The 18,317-nt window shown below is 39.1% G+C and overlaps 1 protein-coding gene across 2 annotated transcripts in view; it reads right to left on the reverse strand.

Annotated features, from left to right (window-relative positions):
• The window catches only part of CD84 (CD84 molecule), a 40,842-nt gene extending 24,629 nt beyond the window's left edge, over positions 1-16,213 (reverse strand). For both annotated transcript variants that reach the window (XM_019649585.1, XM_019649584.1), the window contains exons 1-2: positions 16,087-16,213; positions 7,241-7,597 (exon numbers count right to left, since the gene is read on the reverse strand). In XM_019649585.1, coding sequence (XP_019505130.1) covers positions 7,241-7,597; positions 16,087-16,132 — 403 coding nt within the window. In that variant the 5' untranslated portion in view covers positions 16,133-16,213. The remainder of the gene's footprint in view (positions 1-7,240; positions 7,598-16,086) is intronic.
• Between the last annotated feature and the right edge of the window lie 2,104 nt (positions 16,214-18,317).

Below are 18,317 nucleotides of genomic sequence, written 5' to 3' on the forward strand. Positions count from 1 at the left end.
TGAGAACTGTGAGAGGAAGCTCAAGGCAGTGTCCTCCCCTATAACTTCAGAGAAGTCAGTTAAAGGAAATGACTGAAGGAAAGGTCGGCTGATGTTTAAGAAAATCACCATAACCATCAGTTACTGGCTTCAGTTGACAACATATAATGGTTTACTACTGTTACTGTCCCTACCTACAGATAACTTATTTTGTATTTTTTAATAAAAAGACATTTGTACATTTCTAATAACTAAGCACAAGAACTGTGTACCAATGTACTGTTTTTCTTTTATTAATTAAAGTTCATTGGAGTGACAATGGTTAGTAAAGTTACATAGGTTTCAAGTGTACAATTCTGTAATACATCATCTGTATATCACATTGTGCGTTCACCACCCAGAGTCAGTTCTCTTTCCATCTCCATATATTTGTCCCTTTTTACCCTCATCTACCACCCCCTCCTCCCTTACCCTCTGGTAACCATTAAACTATTGTCTACGTCTATGAGTTTTTGTTTCTTTGTTTGTTTGCCTTGTTCTTTTGTTGTTTTCAGTTTTATATCCCATGTATCAGTGAAATCATATGGTTCCTGACTTTTTCTGTCTGACTTATTTAGCTTAGCATAATAATCTCAAGATCCATCCACGTTGTCACAAATAACACTATTTCCTCCTTTCTTATGGCAGAATACTATTCCATTGTGTATATATACCACATCTTCTTTATCCAATCATGTATGGAAGGACACTTTGGTTGTTTCCATATCTGGCCACCATAAATAAAGCTGCAGTGAACATCGGAGCACATATATCTTTACAGATAAATGTTTTCAGATTTTTTTTGGTATATACCCAGAAGAGGAATTGCTGAGTCATGTGGTAATTCTATTCTTAATTTTTTGAGGAACCTCAACACTGCCTTCCATTGTGGCTGCACCAATCTGCATTCCCACCAAGTGTATGAGTGTTCCTTTTTCTCTACAGCTTCTCCTTTCAACTTAAATAACTGAAGCATTTTTACTACTCTTCTGTTAAAATCAGGATTTTAGTGCTTGCCATCACCCGATGAGAAGTTAAGAAGCAGCCTTTCTGTGGAGAGTAAGAATAATTGCATACATAGTAGAGAAATGTTCAAATATGTGACAACTTTTGTGTAATAAAAATTTGTTTAAAGTTAAAAAAGTATATTCTATTGTCTTTTATGAAATTGTATGCCACACATTCTTTAAGTCAATAACATTTATATATACAGGTGTATATATAATGTATATACACACACAATTACCCATCAAGAACTAGTTGAACATATACCAGAACACCACTGCATGAAACAATCTTTAAAAAAAAAAATTGGCTTTGTTTTCTGGTATATGTGTATTTTCTTTAAGATTTTTTGTTTTAAAGTGCTCATGGTGAAAAATTAAAACCTCTTTAAAAGTCATTTAAAAAATATTTTCTCTAAAGCAATCAAAAGGTAAACTGTAAAAGCTGTAGGCTAGCAAAGGGTTACCAAAGAACAATTTATTTAAATTGTTAGATCTGGAGCTAGCAGAAGGAAGGGGAACATCTTTTATCAGGAGATAAGAAAAGGACTACATTTAGTGTTGATACGTTTAGTTCATTTTTTTCAAAGCTGCTGTAATGGGATTTGTTCCTCCCACTCTAGCTATGTTATGAAGGGAACAAAGAAGTCTGAAGGGACTGGCATGTAACTTTCTAATTAATGTAAAGTTTATAAAGGCTATATATTCAGCAGTGTAAATATAGGAACCATTTGCGTGTGTACTTGTGAAGGACAAGAACATGAGATTAAGAAGCTGTAAAGGTTTTTGATTCCAACTTAACCAAAAACCCTAGTCTTAAGAGTCTCTTAGAGGGATCTATCTATTCCAAATTAGAATTACTGATGACTTGGCAAGAAAACTTCTAAACAAGTTTGATAGCTATGACAGTGATAAATATAGATATGTGGCTAATGGCTACCATATTGGACAAGGGAGTTCTATATTAGTGCTTCTCAAACCTAAGCACACATAGGAATAGTCCAGAGAGAGTGTTAATAAACAGATCCCTGGGCTTCACAACCAAAAATAAGGGGTGGTGCCTGAGAATTTGCATTTCCAATAAGTTCTCAGGTGATGCTTATGCAGCCAGGGCACAGACCACACTTTGAATAACATTGTATAACACACCATGTACATGTGAATTGTGGAAATTTTAATAATAATGTTAGTTCTAATATTTTACCTTTTAAAAGTACTTTGCATTAGTACTAAAGAAATTCAAATTAAAACCAAAATGAGAGGATTTCCAGTCAAAAAAATGGCAGAGTAGGTAAATGTGGTGCTCACCTCCTCTCAGGACCACATCAATTCCACTAAACCACAGAAAAACCATCATTGACAATCACCTGAAGTCTAGCTGAACCGAAGCCCTAGAACTATGAACATACAGAAGCCACCTTGAGAATAGTAGGAGGGAAGGAGATGCAGAACAGGCTGGTCCCACACCCACATGTGACCGTTAAAAATCGGGAGGGATATCTCAGTTGCAGAGGTTCCCCCTAGTAGAGCAAGGAGTCCCAACCCCACAACAGGATCCCTAGCTTAGGGTTCCAGTGCCAGGGAGAGAAGTCTTCATAACTTCTGGATGTGAAAACCAGTGGAGATGGTGGCTGAGTTAGAAGAAGGGTGGCTGCAGTCCTAAGTGCTCTTTTAAAGGGCCCCCACATGGACTTATCACTGATGACTCATTCTCTCTGAGCTCCAACACTGGAGCAGCAGCTTGAAAGGCACCAGGGACTTACAGGGAGGTCTGAAGGGGCAGCTTTCTCCCAGAGGGAGGAGCTGGTGGAAGCCATTGTTTCTTTGTTGAGCACTCCCCCTCTCTGTGTGCAGATGCAAGCACACACTATATCTGAGTCTCCATCAAATTAGTTATCACCTTTACCTGCCCTGCCTAAGTTATTCCCTTAGACCCTGCCTCACCTAACTTTGGGGCACACCCAAGTAGCTTCCAGTGGCTTTTCCATGCAAACCACCTGCCTTGGCTCATGTTGCAGACTTGGCTAAAACCTTTCAAAAGTTCACAAAATCCAAACAAGCATCATCTGGCTTGGCATGTACTGTACCTCTGGCTGAGCATCCCTAAGCTCGGCACTAGCAACAGCCCACTTTGGTTTGTAGTTTGGCTTCTCAATGCACCTCCAATCACAGCTCAAGCAGCAGCCACCTCTGGATTGCTTTGTGGCTCATGCCAGGTGGCCCTGGGCAGGAAACAGGCTGCTGCTGACCTTGGCCTACAGCGGGTCCCCTCCCAGGAAGCCCTAGGGCTGGCAAACCTAGTGGCCAGCTTCAGCCTGGGCTACAGCATCACCCGATTCCAAGGATGACACTCCCAGTGGGCAGACTGGGCAAGCACCAGAGCCCCATTAAAGTGAATTCTGCTCTTTAACATCAGCCCCTGCTCCACAGCTCCTTCACTGTAGTCATGGCCAATCTTCACAACCCATCAGCTTGATGGGCCAATCCCTCTCATTGATGTGCAGACAGCAACCAAGGCTCAACTACAACAGGAGGGCACACACAAAACACACAAAACACACACCTGGAGCACCCAGCTCTGGTGACCAGGGAGAGTGCGCCACTGGGCCCCACAAGACACCTGCTACATAAGGTGACTCCACAAAGAGTGAAAGACATAGCAGCCCTACCTAATACATATAAACAAAAACAGGGAGGCAGCCAAAGTGGGGAGACAAAGAAACATGTCCCAAATAAAAGAACAGAACAAAGACCAGAAAAAGAACTAAACAAAATGGAGACAAGCAATCTACCAGATGCAGAGCTCCAAATACTGCTTATAAGGATACTCAATGATCTCAGGGAAAACTTCAACAGAGAGATAGGAAACATAAAAATGGAGATAAAAAACATAAAAAGAACCAGCCAGAAATAAAGACTACAAAAACTGAAATGAAGAATACATTAGAGGAAATGAACAGTAGCTTAAATGAAGCAGAGGATCGAATCAGCAATGTAGAAGATAAGGTAGCAGAAAATACCCAAACAGGTCCGGCCGAGTGGCACATTGGTTAAGAGCTGACTTGCGATGCCAGAGGGCCCCGGTTCAGATCCCACATATGAGGGCCAGTGACACTGCCCTCTACAGCTAAGATGCTGAACAACAGCTCGACCTGGAGCTGGGCTGCCATGAGTCACCGGCAGCCAGTGTGAGCGGCCAGCAGCCGCCGTGAGCGGCTCTCCAGAAGCTGGTGACGGATCTGTCTTGCCTGGGAAGAGTGCAATGATGGTGCCAACTTGGGCCAGTGAAGCAACTTCCTCCACAACTAGACTGAAGAACAAAAGGACAGCAACTTGTCTGTTCCCCTTCCCCCAATTCCCCAGTGCTGTTCCCCTTCCCCCAATTCCCTAATAAAAATCTTTAAAAAAAAAAAAAAAGAAAGAAAATACCCAAACAGAACAGCAAGAAGTAAAAAGAATCTAAAAAAATGAGAAGAGTTTAAGGGGGCTCTGGGACAACATCAAGCATGCCAACATTCCCATCATAGAAGTATCAGAAGAAGGAGAGAAAGAGCAAGAAGTTGAAAACCTATTTGAGAAAGTAATGATGAAAAACTTCCCTAATCTGGCAAAAGAAATAGATATACAAGCCCAGGAAGTGCAGAGAGTCACAAACAAGATGAAACAAAACAGGCCCACACCAAGACACATCATAATTAAAATGCCAAAGTTTAAAGACAAAGAGAGAATATTAAAAGCAGTAAGAAAAAAGCAGTTACCTACTAGGGAGCTCTCATAAGACTGTCAGTTGATTTCTCAACCGAATCTTTGCAGGCCAGCAGGCATTGGCAGGAAATATTCAAAATAATGAAAAGCAAGAAACTACAATCAAGATTACTCTACCCAGCAAAGCTATCATTTATAATTGAAGGACAAATAAAGAACTCAGACAAGAAAAAGCTAAAGGAGTTCATTACCACCAAACCAGTATTACAAGGAGTCTTAGAGGGACTTCTTTAAGACATACCCACACACACAATAATAAAAATATGAATAATAAAATGGCAATAACTACATACCTATCAACAATTATTTTCAATGTAAATGGATTAAATGTTCCAATCAAAAGACATAGGGTGGCTGAATGGATAAGAAAACAAGACCCTTACATATGCTGCCTACAAGAGATGCACTTCAGATCGAAAGACATACACAGACTGAAAGTAAAGGGATGGAAAAAGATACCTCATGAAAATGGTAACAAACAAAAGCTGGAGTAACAATACTTATACCAGACTAAATAGACTTTAAAACAAAGTCTATGACAAGATACAAAGAAGGACCTAGTAATCCCACTTCTTGCTATTTATCAGAACAAACCCAAAATGCTACTTCAAGAGGACATACTTATCCTTATGTTCATTGCAGCATTATTTACATAAGTCAAGACATGAAGACAACCTGGGTGTTGCTGAATAGATGAATAGATTAAGAAGAGGAAGTATATATATACAATGGAACATAACTCAGCCATATAAAAGAACAAAATCTTGCCATCTGCGACAACATGGATGGACCTAGAGGGTACTGTACTGAGTGAAGTAAGTCAGACAGTGAAAGACAAATGTCATATGATTTCACTTATAAGTGGAATCTAAAGAACAAAATAAACAAACAAACAAAACAGAAACAAACACATAGATCCCAAGAACATTTAGATAGTTGCCAGATGGGAGTGGGGTTGGAGGTGGATGAAAAGGGGAAGGAATTAAGAGATACAAATTGGTTGTTACAAAGTAGTCCTGGGGATGTAGGTATAGCATAAGGAATATAGTCAATAATATTGTAATAACGATTCATGGTGTCAGATGGGTACTAGATTTATTGGGGTGGTAGGTGGGAGGGGGTTGAGGGACAGGGGGAAAAAATGAAGGCATTATAAAGTTCAAATTGGTAATTACAAAATAGGCATAGGGATATAAAGTAAAGCACAGGGAATGTAGTCAATAATATGGTAATACCTATGTTTGCTGCCAGATGGGTACTAGACTAGTCAGAGTGATCACTTGTTAAATTATGTAAATATCTAACCACTATGCTGTACACCTGAAATTAGTATAAAATAAAATTGAATGTCAACTGTAATTGAAAAATTAAAACGGGGGCGGGTGGGGGGGAGGTGAAGGGGGATAATAGGTTCAAATTTCCAGGTAGAAAACAAATAAGTCATGGGGATGTAATGTACAGTATAGAGAATATAGTCAATACTATTGTGATAGTGTTGTAGTGTCAGACACTTGCTAGACTTATCATGGTGATCACTTCTTTAAGTATATAAATGTTGAATAACTATTGTGTACTCCTGAAACTAATATAATATTGTATGTTAGCAATATTTTAATAAAAATCTTTTAAAAATGAGATATTACCACACTCTCATCAGAATGGCCAAAATAAAAACTGACAATAACACTAAATACTGGAGAGGATGTGGAGAAAACGGATCACTCATATATTGCTGGTGGGAATCTAAAATAGTTTGGCAATTCTTTTTTTTTAAAAGATTTTATTGGGGAATTGGGAGGGGGAACAGCGTTGGGGAATCAGGGAAAGGGAACAGACAAGTTGCTGTCCTTTTGTTCTTAAGTCCAGTTGTGGAGGACATTGCTTCACTGGCCCATGTTGGTATTATCATTGCGCTCTTCCCGGGTGAGTCAGCTGCTTGCCTGCCATTGGACGGCTGCTCACAGAGGTCACGGCAGCTCATGAAAGTGCACGCCAGCTGCCAGCCAGTCCCACTGTAGCCTATGCCATCGCTGGCAACTCAAGGCAGCCCAGCTCCAGGTTGAGCTGTTGTTCAGCATCTTAGCTGTAGAGGGCAGTGTCACTGGCCCTCATATGTGGGATCCGAACCGGGGCCCTCTGGCATCCCAAGCCAGTTCTTAACCATCGCGCCACTCAGCCGGCCCAGCTCTTAACCAACTGAGCCACTCTGCTGGCCCGATAATTCACATTTTATAGAAAATAAAAACAAGGCCACATGACGAACTGCTGATGGAATATTACAGAGCTAAAAACAAGCAAAGCACACCCTTTTTATAAGTATTAGTGTAGTTATATAAGTATTTATAAGTATAAAAAGATTTAGGGTACCCAGTTGTCAGAAATATAGGTGTTCTTTAATAGCAAATTTGCAAAGTAAAAATAAAAAACAAGCCCTCTATCGTCCCACAACTTACGATAGACTTGAAGGTTGTAGCTCCTGGTGATGGTGGTGAATTCCTCCATTTTAGAGGTCTTCATATTTATGTCAGCTTTGTAGATCCCTGCATCTTCCATCCTCAGATCGCTGATCTTCAGGTCATAGTTCTGATGTGAGACGTTTATTCGTTTTTGATAATTTTGGTGGGTCACAGTAACTTTGGGTGCAGGTTCTGAGTCTATTGCTACTACAAGAGCAACAGATGATTTCGAATTCATCCAAGCAATGTTGGTAATTTTCTGTGATTCGTGGATATTCAAGGGGAAACTAACTGTATCCCCTAAAATCCCATTCACTGTGAGGATGTTTGTGTTGTTTCCAGCTGCTTCCAGACCTGAGGACATGAATAGAAAACCAGAGCCATTTGGCTGTTGCACCTTTTAGAGTTCCCTGTCTCCCCAGGCTTGAGTCTCCCTCAGGAGCTCCCATGAATGCAGATCATCCAGTCTCTTGAGGAGGCCATATCTTTATATGGCATTCTACTCTAGATACATTTAATATGTTATGATGGCTAAATTTTCTAAAGGATTCTCACTCAAAAACTAAGTTTCCCAGTGAATTTCCAGGGATCCATTTCACTAAAAACATGTTTATCTAGACTTACAGACTCAGAGCTAGAAAGGATTTGAGAGATGAGGACCATACACCTCCACAAGGTCCGAGACATTAAATGTCTTTCTTTCCCAAGATCATATTGCCAAGTGGTGAAAGAGCTGGGGGCAAGAGCCTGTGATGGCTACTGCGGTCTTTTCAAAAAGCAAGTTACATTTATGCCTCTATTCCTGGAAGATATAGGTAGAGAGTGCCTTAGGAACTCTGGTGTAAGTGCTCCCCAAGTTGGTGATTTTGAGGGGTGTTTTTTGTTTCCTACTATATAGCCCCAGTCTCTGGAAGAGTACCTGACATACAAGGTCTGACAAGTTCACAAACTTGTTGCAACGATGTTGCTAATCTTTTTTGATATCAGAGGAATTATTCATTATAAATTTGTATCAACTGGACAAACAGTTAACCAAGTTTACTATTTGGAAGTGCTTGAAAAGGCTGCATGAAAAAGTTAGACGGCCTGAACTTTCGCCAACAATTCATGGCTCTTGCGTCACAACAATGCACCAGCTCACAGGGCACTGTCTGTGAGGGAGTTTTTAGCCAGTGAACAAATAACTGTATTGGAACACCCTCCCTACTCTCCTGATCTGGTCCCCAATGATCTCTTTCTTTACTCAAAGATAAAGAAAATATTGAAAGGAAGACATTTTGATGACATTCAGGACACCAAGGGTAATACGACGACAGCTCTGATGGCCATGCCAGACAAAAAGTTCCAAAACTGCTTTGAAGGGTGGACTAGGCACTGGTGTCGGTGTATAGCTTCCCAAGGGGAATACTTCGAAGGTGACTGTAGAGATATTCTGCAATGAGGTATGTAGCACTTTTTCTAGGATGAGTTCGTGAACTTAATTGTCCAGTTGTGTATAGTAGGAAGTTAGTAAATATTTCTGGGACAAATTAATAAATGGAATTCACTTATGCATTGCCTAGAATCTCTTGGAACAACTTCTGAAGTAAATTTCATTTATTCATTCATATACTTATGAATGAATACATGTATTTATTATTCAAGGTAAGTTTTGTTCTGGCTACAATGGCAGGTATTTATTAATTTAATTTATAATACAGAGGTTTGTTGAGCATCTGCTCTTTTAAGCATGATGTAAGGAGCTGGGAATATAATGATGAATAAAAATAGATATAGCTCCTGCCCTCCAGAACTTAAAGAGACCAGTGTGGATCAGATAACCACAACCGGTTAGATACAAAATACATAAGTGCTTTGAGAGAGATATATATGGTGCTTAGAGAGAGAATAGCAAGGGAACTTGATCTGTTCTGGGAATTCAGAAACACTTTCTAGTAAAAGCTGAAGGATGAGTATTTTTAAGATCTAACATGGGGAAAAAATAAAAGGTTTATTTTCTTCTCCTCCATCACCTAATGGAAGATAAACCGATTTAATACATAATTTGTAAAATGAAAAGCAATATAATTATGTTAGTTTTTCTTCTTCTTCCTCTTATTTCATTACTTTGTTATTCTCATAGAGCTCTATTTAGTTAGAAGTAGTGTTTTGAACCACTATGGATGATATTCAAAATATTTAATAACCAATAGGCAAAGGCACTGACCCATCAGTAAGGGCATTGGCCATAAACAATAACAGGGTCATTCTGATGAGTACTGGCTGCATGAAGCCCCAAAGAGGAGGATGTAAGTTTTTCACATAAGTGGGTTCAAGCTGACCCTAAAATTTATCCAGGGCTTGGCATAAAGAGGGTAAGAAAATGGTTCATTACGAATACACGTCATTTTGAAGTGTCGGAAAAGCAAAAGGATTTTTTTTTAACCTGCTGGTGCTGTCTCACTAAGGTCACCTTTGTCCTCCAGCCCAGTAGCTCCTTAATGCACCCAGGGGCTGTGAATATAAACCTTACCTTTTTCCTTTCAGACCAACCGAGATTTTCCCTCAGGGAGACTACCCCAGCAAGGCTAGTTGTTGTGGGCTAAGTACAGAGGGAGATGTAACAGGGTGCTGAGGGGAGGAAGACACTAAGGACCCTTATTTACAAACATTTATTAAGTGCTATTTGCCAGATGCTGTGTTATGACTCAGGGATAAATAGGACATGGTTGCAGCCCTAAGGAAGATAGGTGTGTATTCAAGTGAAAAATAATACAATATTATGAGTGATAAGTGGTAAGTGCCAAGTGAACACACCATTGGGGGACAGAAGGAGAGACTAAGGTTGCCTTTGGTGGCAGGAGTAATAGTTTATCAAAATCCATTCTCTTGAACATTAATTTTCTCTAGGTAAATTATTCCACTGGTCTGATGAACTCTCATAGAGGGGCATGTGGAGTATCCTAGCCTGAATCCCTGGATGTCCCAGACATGGTTATGTGACTTGTACAGTTGCACAGAGCTTTGAGCTCAGAAGGACCCTGAACTTGGCTTAATGCTGCTGTGACACCTTGAAATTCTTAATAGTATTTGAACAAGGAGCCCCACATTTTCATGTTATACTAGGTTCTGCAAATTATGTAGCTACTCCTAGTACCAGATCTCCCATGTCTATCTTAAGGCTTTATTTAAAGTCAGGCTCTAGTGCATAATTGCTATTCTGCTCTTCGGATTCAGGTTAGAGGTGAGAAGATGGATGGGATGTGGGTTCCATAGACATATAATTCTGGTGTTTTTTCTCCTCAAACCTCAGGAAGTATGCAGGCAGTTTGCAAAAATGGACCTTCTTAGTATATTAGAGCAGTTTTGCATCCACAAAATGGTTGCTGAGCAACGCTGCTTTTGAAGTCTGTCATATTTTCCATAGCAAGTCATTCAGGAAGTGGTACTGGGGTGTCCAAGGGTGATGAGGCAGAAGGGGTGGGCGATAGAGGGAGCTGGGGGAAGTCCTGCTACTATTTGTGCTGCTGATGTTGCTGATTAGAATTCTGGGCTTGCTGAGAAAAAGCACAGGGCTTATACAGGCATAAGTAAAGATTCTGCCACCTTCAAACATTCCAACCACAGTGTGACAGGCAACTGCAGATCCATAGCATGTAGTGGAAAGATAGGGAGGCTTAAGACTGAGGTGCTAGTACTTATTCTTATGAGCTGGGTAAACTTAATAAAATCACAAAACCTTTCTTAGCTTCTTCATTCATAGAATGGAAATAACAGCTGTAAAATTGCCTTAGCTAACTAATGATCATCAAATCATATAATATGAGTGGAAATGCTTCGTTAACCATCAAGGCACAATAAAAGTTAGTTCTGAGGTTGATAATGATCATAATGAAGATGAGAATCATCCTCATCATCTTCTTTATCATCATCATAATAATTGGTACATGCCCTTGAAGTCCTCCCTAGTATGTCCCTATGATGGCCTTGGTGACACCAAGGCCATATTAAAGAATGTATAAAAAAAACATTATTAAGGGCTAATTTAAGTAAAGACCAGGGGGATAGTTTTAGGTATCACTCCACTTGGTGGATTTTATTTTTCTCTTAAAAACTTCGGGTTTCTTTTTTAAAGGATCTCCATATCAACCAACCCAAATATTTTTTTTTCTAGGTGCTTAGACATTAGTGTTGGGGACTTAGAGATAGTTGCACCTGGTGGTACTCAAGAGAGTTGGTTATAACTAGTCATACTGAATGAAGGGAAGTAGAGAAAAAAGAAAGCAAAGAGTTGAGCAGCTGGTTTTGTGTCATTCTCCATGAGGTTGGAAAGACTTTGGTCATGAGGTTTTAAGGAAAGGAAACTACCACCCCCATACAATAGTATATTCTGCTGCATTTTTAAATTTATATGAGTTGTGATCAAACAATACAGTGAATGCTCCTGCCAAGTGCCATCCAACGGAAAGGCAGGGATCTACAATACAGGAAGTGAGGCATCGAACCTTAGTAACAGTGTGTGAAAAGTTTCAATTTGTTCAGTGCAGTCAGTCAGGTGTGAACTATGGTTGAGAGAAGGTGTGTTTTAATGTGTGCTATAAATCATGGGTCATGAACAGTGCATTAACATGAAATGGGCAAAATAAATCCTCCATTATGACAATGCTCTGTGTCAGACATCATTTCTGGTATGGCAATTTCTGTCAAATAAAACATTACAGTGTGTCCTCATCCACCTTATTCACCAGATCTGGCACTGTGTGACTTCTGGCTCTTCCCCAAAGTCAAAGTGACCATGAAAGGTAAACGTTTTGAATCTATTCAAGACATCAAGGCAGCCATGACAGCACAACTAAAGACACTCATGAAAGAGGACTTCCAGAACTGCTTCAGAAAGTGGCAAGAATGATGGGTTAAGTATGTTTGAAGCAAGGGGGAATATTTTGAGGAAGATTAATAGCAATGTGTCTATTTAAAAAATTTTTTTTTAATTTAAACATTCACCATATTTTTTTATTACACCTTGTATCATCTTTATTGAGATTTGGGTTGACTTGAATCTGCTACTTGAAAACAAACACACAAATTCTCAAAACAGAGATAAGATCCTGGCCAACCACTCTGTTATCACTACTTCCCTTTTTTGGTATAACAAAAAATTGAATATAACAAAAAAATAAGGTACAAGCTCCACCAACATCAGTCCCTGAACTGATTGCTCATACCTTTTTCTTTTCCAGCTTCCACATAACTGAGCCTAGTTACTCCCAAGCTTGCAGGTTCATACTTCTCTGAGGTTTAAGACAAGAAAGTTTTGTTTCAGGAAATATTTGAGTAGCCTGAGTGATCAGGGACTAACTTTTGGGCTTCTATTGTGAAAGCACTCTGGCTTTTTTATCAGTCACCTTGATCTCCAATGCTGTTTCAGCCTATCAGGCTGACCTGGTGGGTCTTTACTTTCTCTTACTGGAGGCCTGTGTAATCAAAAGGATGCAGCTTTCCAGCCTCTATTTGGAAATTAGATTTTTGAGCTGATACCCAAATACAGAATATATTTTTCCATTTCTATAATTGGGCTTCTGCTTTTGAGCCTTTTCTGAGTATCTGCTCAAACCTCTTTCTAGAACAGAGGTTTTATGTTTATCTTCAGGTTTTTCTCTGCAAGAACTTTGGACCAGTGGCAAATGGCTCTTGCCAGGACTCTTCTCCAGGCACGAAATCCTGTCTCTAACACTTAGGATGATGGATGGGGCCTAATTATTCATGGACAGATATCCAGATGGGCCAACTGACCTCTTGGAATTAAAAGTATTAACTGCTGGTATGCTCCATGACTGTGCTTTATATTAAATAGAACTCAAGACCTTGTTAATATTCGGCCCTTGTTTGTTTTTAAGAAGCTAATTCAAGTTAACCCAAATCGTATTGATGTGAATTTTACTTGAACTGTGTCTAGATATTGTCATTTTCTTGGATATTCTGCCTTGTTGGCATGCCTACACTTTTGTTATTGGTGAAGACCTGCCCATCAACCCCGCCCTCTTCTCCAGGTAGGTGCAGAGACAGTCCCCAGTCTCTCCTTGAATAATTCTGTCTTGCTGGGAATAAATTATCACTGAGAAACCCCAAAATGTGGTAAAAATTAATAGTATGTACAACATTTTATTCCACTTCGGCTTTCAAGTGGATGAAGGCAATGGTAAAATCTATAGACACAGGAAGTCAAATCCTACTTCCTCCACTTTTTGGCTAAATGACCTCCAGTTTTCTGTGTCTCAATGCTGTCACCTGTAAACTTGAGATATTAATAGTACTCATTTCATAGGGTATTGTGAGGATTACATAAAACAATAAATGTAGACTACTTAGAGTAATGCCAGACATGTAGTATTTGCTCATACATGGTTAGTTATTATTATTACTGATGGGAGATAAAAGAAGGAAGCAAAGGGAGGGTTTGAAGATACTGAAGCAAGAAAGATCTAGAGAAGAGGAAGAATTAAAATTGCATGAGAGAAAACATGTAGAAGAAAATAGATATGGACCAAAAGCGGTGGACTCTCCTGTCTTGTAACCTAGAGGGTGGGTGGTTAGTAGAATACTTGAAGGGATAGCCAGAGTCACAGGGTTCACAAGTCATGATGAGAAACTTGAGATCAGAACATAAGCCTCTGAGTCTTAGTTTTTAGAGAAAAATTTTCCAACATTTAAGAGGCATGAATTCACACACTTAGACTTCTCTTATTTCAGTGATTTCAAGAGGAAGTGGGAATTTCTAACTTCCTTTCTCTATTGCTTCAACTTCTCTGAGTTCCAGGGAAGTACATGAAATCAGTGTTGATTCATAAGCCCAATACTAATCCCCTTTGCCAGGAAATGTTTGCGGAATAACCTTTAAGTGGCAAACAGATCCATTCAGCAAAGGCGAATGTATGTGAAAGTACTTCTAGTTTTACTTCTATAAAAATAAGCCCCTATCCCAGATTTCATGGATCCCTGACAAAATGAATATCTCACCCCTGGTTTCCTCTTCCAGAATGCCAACAGCCCACACCTGATCTCAAACTCTCACCACCTTTTCTCCTGCTCATGTTCCTTAGATCATCCCAAACAGAGGAGTTGTGCCCAGGATCTCTGTACAATAAAGCCCTTGCTCTTCCTAATACTACGAGAAAAGTGTGTGTGAAAAACAATAGCTAGAAAAACAATATTTGTTAAGCACTTACTATATTCAGGTACTATGCCAAGTATTATACATGAATTATCATTTTGATTCTCAAAATAATCCTATTGTAGTATGTATCAACTGCTGGAATAAAAAAAGTTTTCCCATTTTCAAGTCAAAACAACAGGTTAAGCTCATATATATAGCTTTCCCAAAGTTACAAAGCTAATGGATGAATGATTCATTACTAGTTAATTTGACAACTTCAATTTGAGGCTCAGTAGATGAAGAAAGTGTATCATACAGCTGTCTTTTAGCACATATTAGGCCTTTGAAGAACATCAAGGGTTTGAAAAGTTAATGTGTGAAGAGGTCAGAAAAAGTGTGATGCAGAAAGAGCAATAGCTTTGGGATTAGAGGAACCAATGTCCATTATCATCTCTACCGATTTTAGGTTGTGAAATTTCAGGTGAATTGTTTTAACCTGAATCTTAGTTTATACTATTTTTTTCATAATGGGATTAATCAGATCTATCTTGCTTATTTCAGTGGGTTTAGTATGAATCACATGAGAATGCAGGCATAAAAATTGTAGAATGGTTTGCAAATTAAGTGATAACAAATGCCACCCTTCTCTGGAAGATTAGGGACATCCCTAGATATCCACTTAGGTTCTTTCCAACTCTTTTCCCCATCTATTTGCATTTTCTAGCTGCCATGTCAGGGTGAGTAGCATAAACTCTAAAAACTTGGCTTTCCTAGTGGTTGCAATCTCCTTGAAGCTCAGATTAAAAGAGCTACAACTTTAAATGGTTAAGGGAACCAAAGAGACCACAAAGTGCTTTTTTTACACTAGATTGCTGTTTTTTAATTCATGCCAGTAATTTGCTAATGCGTTTTCAGAGCTGGTAAGAGATAACATAAGTAGATTTATAAATGCCAAACATAGTCAAATTTATATAAACAAAGCAATTGTTTGGGTTTAATGAAATAATATATGCAATGACAAAACACTCCCAGAACTGCTAGTGTTACATAGTTTTCTTTGTACTAACAACAAATAATATTCATCTGTCCTTTATAGTTTACTGTTAACTCATAAGTAAGAAAAAGAGTTTTTAGTTCAAATCCTCCATTTTTTTGAGACCTAATGAATTTGTAATATAGGGATAATCATCTCTTTACCATTTATTTTAGAGAATTTTTGGAAGACAGAAGCAGAATAACAGTTCTAAATGTGCTTTGAAAATAAAGGGAACTTCTAGAAATGAAGTTTTTACAATGATAATTATAGTTATGCAACACTCTAATCTGATAGAGCAATGAACTAAAATTGGGAGGGGCATATATATCTGTCAAAAATTACACAACACATTCTAATGCTAAAAAGAAACTGTTTTTAAGTTATTCAAGATTTTGAACTTTTATTTTTTGGCTGTGCTTTCTGAGTGGGTCTACCAACTGCTGACTCTCCTGAGCAGAAGGGTTTGTCTCAGGTCTTCAGAGATGGGACACAGACAAAATTCAGAAATATACACTCTAAAGCTGAAAAACAGGATCTTAAGTCTCCCCTCATCCTTTTATGACCCAGGGTGTTTCTGATAAAACAGATGAAAAGGGCATTTCAATGTCTTCCTTAAGGACAATCTCTAAAATTTAATAGAAAGCTAGGAGAGGAAAAGCAAGGGTCAGAACTCACAGGTTTGCAGACAAAGGAGCAAGATCCACAAGTAGTGCTGAACCATCGTCTTCCCCGGAGTCTGTGTCTAGAATGGCACTCTTCTAGCAGAGTCACTTTCACTTGAATTTTTTTGTTCCTATCAGCGCTTTAAAAAGGAAGTATGAACTATTGAAACATTGGTCTATATAGTATGCTGTTTTTCCTGTTATATAACATAAAGTGCTTAGCATTAATTCGACAAATTATTTGACAAATAGTTATTGAATGCCTACTATGTGCCAGGCACTATTCTGGGCACTGGCAATATAAAGAGCAACAAAGCAATTGATTTCCCCTTCTCCAGGAGATCAACAATTAAACAGGCAACTCCAACATAGTATGGTAAGTGTTTCAATAGAGAAAATATGGGAAGCTGAGAGAGCAGCAGGGTCATCTACCCCACACTAGGAGAGTGTGGGGAAGGCTTTCTGAAGGAACTGACAACCAAGCTGAGACAGATCTGAAGAGTAAGTAAGTGTTATTAGGCAAAAGATGGCGGGGATAGACAATAGGAAGAATGTGTTAACATGATAGGAGTTTAATAAATGGTAGCAACTAATATTATATAATTATGGTTACATAATAATACATAATAGAATTACATGTAGTTCTATTATACAGAATTATTTATGTAATGGTTATATTCTATATTACATCTTATATACAATTATATGTTACATAAATTATGTATATAATGTATATAATATAATTATATTATGATTGAACCAAAGGAAACACAGGATTGCTCTCTAATAGAGGACCCCTACTCCCTGTTAAAAGATAACAAAGGCTTTGTATGTGTGTGAGGTGTTGGAGGTGGTAATATGTGCAAATATTTGGGCTCAAAAGCCGAGCAATTTGAACTTGAACCCAGCTGTTTTGGGGAGTGCTGAGGAAGCTGAGGAACCAGCCCCTGAGGCTTTAGGAAAATAAGATTATGTACAGCCTTTCCCCCTGACAGCCAGTGTTTGGAATGAGTCTTAGTTGTTCCAAGATTTGTGCCTGAGAAGCTGCAAGCCCAAAGAACACACCAGATGGCTGAGTGTGCAACATAGGTTTATTGAGACTTACTGACTAGGAGAGTCTCGTGGTGGCCAGCCGGGGGGTAGTGATATGAATGCAGGCAGAGAAGAAGCAAGGTTATATAGGTACAGCAAACAAAGAGCATTCCATGGGAGAAATCATCTGATAGGTCCTGCAGCCCTGCTCTCATGTACACAGTGTCCCAAGAAACTAGGGGACCTTGACTGCCGGCCAGCATATGGAAATGGTTGTCTGATAAGCAGTGTTTCCATGGAGCTGGGAGACCTTGACTGGCAGCTCATCTCCTGTGGGCAAGGTCCTTACAGCCAACTAGTTAATTTCTAGGTTACCTGAGCCTCTGGGGTCATTAATTACACAATCTTCCTCATCATTCGCCATATATACTTGTTCAGTATTGAATAGTTGAGTGCCTTTACGCAGGGATGAGGTCTGACAATTAAAGTTCGTAAACTTGCCACAGTGTGCTTACATTGGAGCACTGTAAAAACAGCTCAGTAAGGTTTCATAACCTTAGTTGTACCAGTGTCTCAAAACTGTGTTTGTGTCGATATGTGGCATTCATTATTGTTTTGTTTTGTTTTAAATTTTTTTGTTAGTTTCAGGTGTACAGAACAATGCGATAGTTATCCTTTTCACCCTCACAAAGTAGTAACAACCCCCTTCCCCCCATCTACTGCCCTCCCACCCCCGATATCATGCTTATCTATTACAATTCCATTGACTCCATTCCTACTCTCTACTCCATGTCCCGCGACTATATGTATATATAATTATAGTTGACATACAATATTATTCAACATTAGCTTCAGAAATACAGTGCGGTGGTTAGGCCTCTACACCAACTATGAAGTGGTCTCCCCAATAAGACATGAGTCCATCTGGCCCCTTAAGAAATATTTACAACATTATTGATTATATTCCCCAGGTTGTCTTTTCTATCCCTGAGGCCATATTGTAGTTACCAATTTGTATTTTCTCATCCCTTCCCCTTCTTCTTCATCCCCACTCCCTCCCAACTAGCAACCCTCAGTTTTTCCTCTGTGTCTCTGAGACTATCTCCGTCCACATCTCCCATCCATTCAGTTCCTTAGAATCCACGTATAAGTGAGATCATATGGTATTTGTCTTTCTCTGATTGACTTATTTCACTTAGTATAATGTTCTCT

Source organism: Hipposideros armiger, unplaced genomic scaffold (genome assembly GCF_001890085.2).
Source record: "Hipposideros armiger isolate ML-2016 unplaced genomic scaffold, ASM189008v1 scaffold_134, whole genome shotgun sequence".
Taxonomy (NCBI): domain Eukaryota; kingdom Metazoa; phylum Chordata; class Mammalia; order Chiroptera; family Hipposideridae; genus Hipposideros; species Hipposideros armiger.